General features: G+C 36.0%; 1 protein-coding gene across 1 annotated transcript in view; it reads right to left on the minus strand.

Moving 5' to 3' along the window:
• The window catches only part of pax2a (paired box 2a), a 71895-nt gene extending 69523 nt beyond the window's left edge, over window positions 1–2372 (minus strand). The window contains exons 1-2 of the mRNA XM_087802310.1: window positions 1739–2372; window positions 128–293 (exon numbers count right to left, since the gene is read on the minus strand). Of these exons, the coding sequence (XP_087658436.1) occupies window positions 128–293; window positions 1739–1781 (209 nt within the window). The 5' untranslated portion in view covers window positions 1782–2372. The remainder of the gene's footprint in view (window positions 1–127; window positions 294–1738) is intronic.
• Between the last annotated feature and the right edge of the window lie 9032 nt (window positions 2373–11404).

The following is an 11404-nucleotide window of genomic DNA, read 5'->3' on the forward strand; positions in this document are numbered from 1 at the left end:
GCTGCGTTGAAAAAAATATAAAAATATAAAAATAAAAAATGGCCTGACAGAAGCTGCAGAAGATTGATGTTTGACACGCACACACGCACACGCACACACACACACACGGAGCACTTTTTTTTTTTACCTGCCGAGGATTTTGCTGACGCAGCCGTGACTGACCCGGAGCTGTCTGGAGATATCGCAAGGACGGACCCCCTGGTGGGCCAGCTCCACGATCCGCTGCCGGACCACGTCTGGGAGGGGTCTGCCGTTGACAAACACCCCACCGAGCTGGTTCACACCGCCGTGCCCTGCGTGGGACACAACAGCAGCACAGGAGAGAGCATAACATTACATACCTGCCTGGAGAATTGATTCACTTGAATTGTATTTGCGGCGTAAATACGGCGTGAATAAATATAAAATACTCAGTCATATATTAATAAACACTTCATCTCTACTTCCATAATAATGACACACAGTGTGTGTGTGACTGATCATTTTGACAACATTTCCCACCGCAGCCTTCCCACATGTTGTCCATATTGTGTTTCAGCCTGTTTAATTTGCCTTGCGCAATTACCGTAAATAATTCAAACGAGCTTTGATAACTCATATTACAAACGCCGATGGCGAGAATGAGCGAGAATAAATAATTTAAAACGCAAGTGCGGGTTGACTTCACGCAGCATAAATGGAGGAGGACTGATCGCGTTTTGAACTCCGAAGTGAGCGACTAAGAATGAAGAGGTCATTTGCAAACAGGCGCTTTTTTGACTTTATTCTCTGGTAATAACCGTGTTGTATTTAAATGTGATGTCACACCTGGCGACAAACGCTTGAACTGGTGCTTTTCCTTCTCACACTCTTGGGAGAAAACGCAGTTAAATTACACCCAAACGACGACCAAATTACCTTCATCATGTTTTTTAAATTCTAGATATTTTTTCGTGGATCCAATAGATGTTATTATTAGATAGAAAATATATTTTTCATGAAGTCGATTTTATTTTATTCAATATTCTATATTTCCATTATTCACAAGAAATATCTCCTGTTTAATTGAATTCCTTTTTTTTTTTACTTACTAGCAAATAAATAAATATAATTGAATAAATAAACGTTGCTGTAAATATATACATCTTTACAAAGTTGTATTTATTCACGTTTATACATTAAGTCACATCGTTTGTGACCCATTATGAATTTGCCGAATTATTCTAATGATTCAACGTTTGTATGATTTTTTTTTTTTACATTATATTATTTCTCATTACTACACATTATATATTTCGAAATTTCATTTAAAAAAAATGATCGCTACATTTTCAAACAATTATAATTTAATAGAACATTTAGAAATGTTAAAGCGTAAAGTGCGTTAAACTCGTTCTTCATTTTTTGCTTTAGAAATATATCTTTAATTAAAATGCAGGTTATACGTATATAAATATTTTAAATAATATTTTAATTATTATTGAGAAATCAAATCTTTAAATAAAAGACAATATCGATTTATTTTTCTATATTTGATGTGTTTTCTTAAATAAAGCTGTTTGAAGCGATAGAGACATTTGACAAGTTATTTATTTTTTAAATAAACGGACCGAAATCACAGATATTTTAGTAGATATTCAACAAAAAAAATAAGTCCAATGATCTCAGTCATCTACTTTGAAGCTGTTCGTTTAATAGAGGGTGGATTAAAAGCGGGTGTTTGAGGGTCGAGGTGAGTAAACTATCTCCGGGTACTCACGGTGCATGGCCGAGAAGGGGTCCGCTTTGCAGTGAATATCCATCGGATAGCAAAGGAAGGAAAGGTAATCGACTGAGGTCGCCGTCTCGCCTCGATGGTGCAACGTTCAATGTGCAGAAAAACGGGGGGATCGCGCAAAATTTCAGCCGCGAGACACAGGAGCGTCCGCGCCGAGTCCAAGTTTGCGTGGAAGTTTGTCCTCCTGGTGGTCGCTGAGGAGGAGGAGGGGGGAGTCAGGTGCAGAGCAGGAGCCGCCGCCGCTTCACCAGTCGCGGCTACATTTGCTCTCCCAGCGACGACATTAAGAGGAGTCAAAAGTGGGGTCTCCACGCTTCTGAAAATGGGGAAAGGAGGAGGGGGGGTGGAGAGAGAAATCCGTGTCCTGCGTGGAGTCACCTCAGAGCTGACTGCGTCCCCCTCCTCTTCCACGATGAAGCTGAGAATGAAAGCCCACTGAGTGTGTGTCTGTTTCTAAAAGCTGCAGATCACCCCCTCCTCCTCTCCTCCTCCTCTCCTCCTCCTCCTCCTCCTCTTCCTCTACCTACATCCCACAGATCCCCTCGCATAGAGATGGATGACTTGTCAGACAAAGGCAATAGATTCCAACACTTTGTGACTCGCCCACGTGAAGAAGAAGAAAAAAAACCCCCGCAGCCCCAAAAAATAAGGAGGATCTGCATCCGACAGACAGGAAGAGCAGTGAGACAGACGCAGGAATGATGAGAGTTTGACTCGAGCATCAAGGAAATGAAAAGGTGAGACACTTGCCAGGACGTTTGTTTACTTTATTGTCAAAGGAAAAGCACAAGAACCACGCGAAATCGACTATATTTCTCACGAGTATGCCGATCATTTATTTGTAATAAAATTGAATTTTATTTATTTACTTTGACAACAAAACATTTATTATTTATTAATTTATTTCATTTTATTGTGGGTTTATTGTATGTTTCTGTGACGTCATTCAGGCCACATTATTGAATAACATTTATTTGATAATTTCGAAACTTTGTGCCTATTAATAAAGTTTTTTTATATACTGTATATATACTATTTAAATCTACTACATCTACACACCAAGTCTATATATTATATATTCATTTTGACGACCTAAGACATCTTTTTTAATGTTTAAAATATTTAATAAAAACGTCACGACACTAAATATCTATTTTTTTTGCAATGTTTTTAGGCGTCTTTTATGAAAATAAATAAATAAACCGATTAGTTTGACTCTAATATTTAATTGCACATATTTATGTACACGTGTAATCCGGGGCGGTGTGTCCAGACACCACGGGGTCCTTCTCTCACCCCCAGCATCCTCCCTCACTCCCCCGCCAGTGTGTGCCGGGGCCTGTAGATGGAGCTCACACAGTAGTTTACACCAGCAGGTGGAGGCTGCTGCTGCAGCTCAGGGTGCAGAGGTCAAAGGTTGTGGATTAAAGCTACTGTATCTGAATTATATTCTCCTAATCTCTTCCGGTTGAACTAATCCCATTAGAAAACAATGAGGAAAGTGAAGCTGCTCTGAGTCGGACTCATTTTCAACAAGTCCTGTGACTGCCGTGTACTACTGCATAGGACACTTAGTTTGTAGTACTATACTACTACCCACTACCAAATTCACGTGGCAATTACTGTTGTGGTGCCTCTGTTTCTACAGTATCAATAATAACAAATACAAATACTGCATCAATTACATAACAATACTTAAATTACTTTTACTACTACATTTCAACTATTACTACAATAATAGTGTTTATCCTGCATTTCTACTTTCTCAAATACTTCTTACACTGTTACTTCTGAAACAATATAACCAACCTTCTCTACTACTACATACTACTACTGTAATTAAAAACAGTTCTGATTATACTGCTCTTCTTCTACAACTTCGTTGTGTCTAATTTTATGAATACTTTTGCTTGTTTTACTCCTAATTTATATCGCAAATACGTCATCTTCTACTACATAAGCTATTCCTTTTGCTTCTAGTACATCAACTTGTTTTAAACGTCTGGTATCTGCGCCTTAAACGGATACTTTTTCATCCACGTTACATTAAATATAACTTTTTATTATACTTTAACCACCGCTGTGCTGTTAACAAATACCTCAAACAATACTGTTCCCTACACACTGTATATTCTGCACAAGCAAAAAACCTAGTGTTACACAAAAGTATTTTTCATGTGGTATCGATAAAAAAATACAAACACTCATCTGAAAACGTTTAGTTTTAATCCTAGTATTTAGGAGGCTAAGATGGTGGAGGTACTGCTCCCACAGGTGGCGCTATGATGACAACCCCGACACAAATGTATTATTGTTGTTATTGAATCATCATGTGATGCTAGCTGTTGTCCTCTGGACACATTAAAATATTTTTTTCTTCTTCTGTATTTTGGGAGCTTCTGGTACAATATGTAGCACCACGGGCTGTAATTTCACACGTGACTGCACTTTTGCCCTAAAGCTGCTGCTATTTTCCCCGCAACACCCCGATTTGCCCCCATACCTCCTCTCTCTCCCTCTCTCTCTCTCTCCCTCTCTCTCTCTCTCCCTCTCTCTTTCTCCAGAGTCACGTGATCGTGTCACAGCGCACGGAAACAAACGAGCTGATCGTTTTAACGGTTAACGAAGACTTCAGTGAAGAGCCTGGGCCTGATGACGTCATTATCGTACTTCACTGCGTTGTCCTTGGGTGACGTCGGTTCGTATATTCAGTAGTTGATATTGATAAACGCTTTTTTAAAATTTTTGTTTGTTTATTTATTTATTTAATGGAAACATGTTTATGCTGAATTTTTATTGACCGAAATAGGGTATATATATTTAGTCATTTAAAATGTATCTATTTTATTAATCACATAACTAAGATGTTGGTTCTTATTTTTACTCCATTAGAATCAGAATCGGAGACTGTCATTGCCATTGTTGTTAACACAAAAGAGGGATTTTTTGGTGGAATAACAGAATAAAGAATGAAATAATACGAATGAAATGAAAAATAGATGAATAAAATACAAACAATTAAAATAAGAGACATTACCATAAAATGGCAAAAAAATGAATGAATAGTTATTTATCAATAAAATAGAATATACATGTATAACATCGATTTAATGAAGCATTTTATATTATTTTTCATTTATGATTAAATTGTTGTTTTATAACGTGATATGAAATATATATAAATACATTTAAAACATTTTTAACCCGATTACTTATTAAACACATGAATTCATTTTTTTTCGATTTGAAGACATACATCTTAAATTAATAAATGTTTTACAAGAACAATTAATGTAAGGAAAAAAGACGCCAATTATGATTAATAAAAAATAATAATTAAAAAAATGTGGGAAGGTCTATAATATTGATTAATGTTTGAAACATGCTTTAAAATAATGGCCTTTTCAAATGTATTTAAAAAATGTATTTAGTGTAAGATCTATTTGAAATTCATCACGCAATATACAATAATAATCAATAAAAACACGATAGAGCAATAATTCAATTCCACAAACATTGGGTTGATATATATATATTTTTAAAAGTATCTTAATGTTAAATATTAATCATTTGAAGCTGAAGGCCAAAAACTAAGCATTTTGTTTACATTTTCACGAGCATAAAAAAAAGAAATCTCACTTCCACGTCTGTTTGTCTTCCTCCTTCTCCCTCTTTAAAAACCATCAGCGTCACATCAGGTCCGTGAACGTCCCACCAATGATTTCGGGGTCTCCCGACGACCACTGCCATATGGGCAGACTCTGGCAACCCTGCAGGAGATCAGCTGTGCCCTTAAATTGCTTATTCATGCGCTTTGCAGCGGGAGCAGATGGATATCAATTTAAGTCCTCGTCCTCGACACACTCGCAGATTGATTTTGTACTCGCTTTTAATTTTGCTATAATTAATTAGATCATTACGAGCGTTTTCACATTGATCTTCCCGTCCGAGCCCAGGATTGAGGGATGAATTAGTGCGACCGGAGGAGAGAGAGAGAGATGGAGGGAGAGAGAGGGAGGGATGGATGATGTTCCCGGGCAGACACACCTGTAAACAAACACCAGGAGGAAGCTGCAAACTTGTTACCTGCTAGAGCATCATGGATCTTCTCTTCTGTTTAATGGTGCGTCTCACCGACTCAGCCCACTGGATGTGTCCGGCCTCTGAAGCTATGTCTCGGGCTGCGCCTCGCGCTTCTCCCCGCTGGTTCTCCTCGACCCTGGAGCGATCATCCACAACTAAACGGTTTAGGCGACAACAATAAAAGGGAAGAACCACGGATGCTCCAGTGATGCAGAGATGGTAAAACCACGAGAAACAGTCTCAGAATCCCAAAAAAAGGCCTGTAGAGAATTTTGAAATTGCAAGTGAAGCTTTCAATTATTTTGATTTCATTGAAACGGATTTTTTTCTTTTCTTTTTGAGGAGTAAATGTAATGAATTTTTTTTTTCTTAAAAACACGAAGAAACAATGTATAGGTCAAATCCTAAATTAAAGAAAAATATTCAAAACTTTGCGGTTGTGTTACAATAATAATATTTATGGATAATATATTTTGATAAAAGAGAGATAACAATTAAATAAACACATAATAATAATAATAATAATAATAATAATAATAACAATAATAATAATAATAATAATAATAATAATAATAATAATAATAATAATAATAATAATAAATAAATAAATACATTGAAAACATTTTGGGTGCAATTGAATATTGGATAAATATGTCACATATACAACCAGAGGGAAAAAAAATCTATTAGAATGGAGAATGAAATTTCTTTTTTTGGTTTAGAGTTAATGAATACTCATAGAAGACATTTGGTGTCCCCTCCTTTTCACCCAGAGTAGCTGGGATATGCTTCAGTCCCAGAGACCTAATGGGATATTTGGAAGTAAATGAATTGATGATGAAAAAAAATATGATTAAAAAACAAAAATATAATAAGTAAAAAAAAGGTTAAAATGAGTAATATACACAAATAACTAAATATGATATGTGATATATCTTTAATTCAAGCTGTTTATATCTCGCACATACATCTAAATAACATTATCTGAAACGATTCGATGAATCCCTCCGACTCAAAAAGTTCCAAGACTTATTAAAAAAAATAAAGAAACAAACTCTGGCTTTAATTGTTGATATTTATCTCTTTATTTCAGCTAATTCAATCACACTGTCCATTTACCATCAACTGTAGACCCCGTCAGGATCCAGCTGGTTAAAAGCAGAGTTTTATCTCCAGAGCAGACTTTTATAAGTCAAATCTTGTGCAATATCCATTACTGGTCTTTGGTCCAGTGGCGACCTTATTGCCACTTCTCAACTTCAAGCGTAGTAAAAGAGTCTTATAATGGCAAGTGTTTGTTAAATAGCCGATAGAGAAGCTATAATCTTTTAATGTTGTCTTTTTATTGCTTTACCACGCTCTGTTGTCCTTGTGGATATTGTAATATTGCATTTTTACTGGTTATTCATCTGTTAATGTTCCAGTTTGTAAGGTTTATACTCTGCTTTAGAGTTTTTTGTTTCGACTCACATTGTTAAACCTCAAGTTTCCTCTCAGATCATGTGCGACTGGGATGTATCTACATGTCTGCATTGAAAAAAAAGGATTTGTATGAGTTTGTTGATATAAAAACATTATTTTGCAGTCATATATGAAAGTTATTATTTTTACTTTTAGTAATGATACATTTACAAGTGATATTCTAGTGTTTATTGTCATCCTCTCAGTATCTCACTTTCATATTTTTATTTATTTATTCAAAAAGGATTAGAACAAAAATAACTATATTAGAAAGAAAAGTGCTGGAGATACCAGAAAAAGAAGAGACAACCAATGGTTAATGGCTACAGTAAATGAAGACAAGGATGACCTCAAAATGAAGGATTATGGAGATGGATAAAGGTCTTGATGTGGCAACTACAGGAAAAAAAAATTATAAAAGAATTCAGAGACTTATTTATATTAATTTAAATGAACAGATTGCTGACTACACCCAATTTGCAGTTCCTTATTTGTTGACGTAAACATTTTTTTTGTGTTCTCTTCTATTCTATTTGATTTTTAATGTTAAATTATTTCTGTATATTAACATAATATAACAATTATTTCTAAAAACTTAATGTGATCACTGAGTTGACAAAACAAATAATACTGTCAGAGTCTAACAAGATGAAACTTAAATTAATAGAATTATCTGCAACTAAAAATGTTACTGTAGGATATTGAGTAAAAGAGAAATATAGTAATATATGAATAAGATGAATAACTACTAATATATAAGTGCTCAGACTGAATTGGCCCAAAGGCCACAATTAAGTTTGGCGATAACCCTTGTGTTATCTCAGGGTCTAGGTGACCCGAAGGCCCGACAACGATGGGTCAAGGTGAACAGAGACAACACAAGGGATACCAGAAACACATTTGTATTTGGGCCGTCGGGTCACCTTGACCCTGAGATGAATAAGGGTTAAAAAAAAGTTTTTATCTCAAGCTTCAAAGTCTTCCACTGCTGATGTTTGTGGTGATCATGTGACGCTCACGCAGCAACATCCAAAAGGGAGGCACCAAAATTGAGACCCTTTAAACAACCATATATCTGAGGCGACTGTCAGTAATGGAGCCCAGACTCCTCTCTGAGCCTCTCACCACATTTAAGGGTTATGACCGCGGGCACGCAGCAGCCACAGATTGAAACCTGAGAGGAGTGATTTTTGTCAGGAGGTGTTATTAGAGTGTGTAGTCCATTACAGTGGTCAGCAGTAGCAGCTCAGCCCGGAACTATAGTTAGTGAAGACCAGGCTCACACCCACTCCTCCACCAATGTTTTTTTTTCCCACTTTCTCATGGACTGAACATTGATTTAAGTGTCCTCCTTCATCCTCACCATCTCTCACTCCTCCTCCTCTCATTCAGAGGAAAAAGAAAAAGTTTATCTCTACCTTTTTTTTTAACAGTTAAAGTCTTCATTTTCGTCCATAAAGACACTTAAAAACATCCAAATACCTCCATACTGCTCGACTGTAACGTCCATCTTGTATTGAAGCCTCGACAAGAAGAATTGTTTAGAAAAACCTTAAATAAATCTATATTTTAGTTTGTTTTTAGCGGAAGCTCCAGATCTCTCAGCTCCTGTTTGAAGTGTTTCTTCATTGAAACACATTGCAAGTGTCAGAGAGCAAGATTAATTATTAACGGCCTAAAAAAAACCTTGAAATAAATATTTTTTTATGAACAATTTTTTTTTTCTTATGTCGAGGCTTCAATACAAGATGGACGTCACAGATTAGCAGTATGGAGGTATTTGGATGTTTTTAAGTGTCTTTTTGAATGAAGATGAAGATAAGGACAACGGAGCTCCAGTCGCTACATTAAAATGAACAAACATTTTTGTCTATTACCTCTAAAAAGGAACAGATTACTCTGAAAATAATCCCAACCCTTAGTCAGTGGTGAGTAGAAAATGAGTGGGTGAACCATTTCTATATATATATATATTTTTACTTGAGATTAAGATTAAAATCAATAAAACTCATCCTAATCTTCTGTTAAAATGTTTCTAATGAAAGAAATAAATCACATTTCTCCCTGTGAGGATCCATGACGTCCTTTATTTCCCAGATAAAACAGGAAGAAGGAGTCAATATGGTTCCTGCCTGGTGTCTGGATGGTTTATTGGAAATCTGGGCTGAGCGACAGCCAGTATCATCATCATCAGCTCTTGCCAGCTTTTCATATTTAAAGCCAGCACGGGTTTAATTACCAAATGATGACAGTGTCATATGGCGCTATGATGGCACAGAACGACAGTGTGTGGTTGGAGTGTTCGTCCTCACGGCGGTGTCGGCGAGAGCAACACCTTTGAGCGTCGCGACAGACAGCAGCGGCCAGAAGGTGACGGGAAAAGAAAAAAAAAAAAAGGACAACAAAGTAAAACATCTGTAATCTGTAATTCTCCAGTATTCAATGGCTGCTCATGGATTACAGATTAAAATCTATTGTCTTGACAGATGGGAGAGCGAGGGTAAGCGGAGAGGGACACTCATGCACATCCTATTTCCATTTGTATATGAGCAGCACAGTTTGGCTAATCACTGTGGAAAAATAAGCTGTCTGCCTGCTGCACTGTGGGCAACACCACCATGAGTCTTAATTCCAGCTGTGGAGACATTAGAGAGAGAAGGACTTCATCTGTTTTCATAGTCGCACTGTAGCGGCTGATTAGTGGAATAAAGCAAAGAGCGGCAGACAGAAATTGGAGCGTTATAGAGTAGCTGCTCGCCAGAGTCAGAGTGTGAGAGACATGTAGGGTTTACTTCATGGAGAATGTGGGTTATTATTATTCTGGGCAGTTGTGTCAATGGTAAACAATATTCATTTCATATAGTTTCATCAACTAAACCTGGTTTTCATTGTTAATAAGTATGAAAGCATTTATGGAAATGTAAGGCAAGCATGTGACCTCAGGCTGGTCTTTGTTAGTTTCTTAATCATTTGTTTTGTCAATAAATGAGAAAAAAAAAATATGATACAAAACAATTCGATTTTATTTAAAGTGTCGTCTCAAGACTTTGGACGTTGATCAGTGTATTAAACGGTTGAATTTAACATTTCATAATTGTTTATTGTTGTATTTTTTTTAAGCATCCAATCATTTTTAGAATAATTGTATTCAATAAATTGAATTGATTTTGGTTGACCAATTTAATACGATTAAATTAAAAAATCAGCTGATCATGTGTTAAAAATGACACAACAATTTAGTTATTTTCCTGAAAATGTATCCAATTAATTTCACGTCTGAAGTTAAAAAAAAATATTATATTGCATCTGACGATCAATCTGGGTTTTCTGATGTTAAAGGATTTGCGTAGAAAGATAAAAAAAAATGCAATTTTTTAAATTCAGTGACTCAAAAGAAAAAAAAAGAATTAAATTATTAAATACAAAAATTCAGCATTTCAATATGCAAATGATTGAACTTAATTATTAAAAAAACAAATTAAACGTTTCAACATTTAATTTCCATAAAATACACTTTACAGTTTAAGTAAGACTATATGGGAGAAAAGAAAAAACTGGTCCCAGCGAATCAACAATAAGTGAATCACATAATGACACTTTCTTTTAAACAGGCAGAAACCTCGAGCAGAACCAGACTCAGCGTTGACTGCCTCCTGCTGTGACCGACTGGGAGGGTGAAGGGATGGAGAGAATGGAGATTAACTAGAAGAATAACCTTCATATTTGTCTTTCCAACAAGCTACATTGATTCATTAACAAGGTGGAAATGATTCAACTTCATTCTGCCTGTGTTGCAGTGCATCATGGGACTTGAAGAAGCGCTTTGGTTTGTGTTAAAATACATACTTGAAAATTGACTCTTACTTTTGGAAGTTTCCAAATAAATAATTTTTCTAGGAAACCTTCCAGAGATGGAGGAGCTTCAACTCTTAGACTGGATTAAGCTGTGTTTTATATTAGAAATTAATTTAATTAAAAGTTTCCTCTTTCAACCCATAAACACATGGAAACATTTTAAACTCTAAATAAAGCTTTGCTTGTGATTGTGTCTTGTGACCTGACAAAGCATCCCTCCGGAGGAATAGAGCCTTTTCTGTGGTGGGT

This window comes from Callionymus lyra, chromosome 11, assembly GCF_982586985.1.
Source record: "Callionymus lyra chromosome 11, fCalLyr1.hap1.1, whole genome shotgun sequence".
Lineage (NCBI taxonomy): Eukaryota > Metazoa > Chordata > Actinopteri > Syngnathiformes > Callionymidae > Callionymus > Callionymus lyra.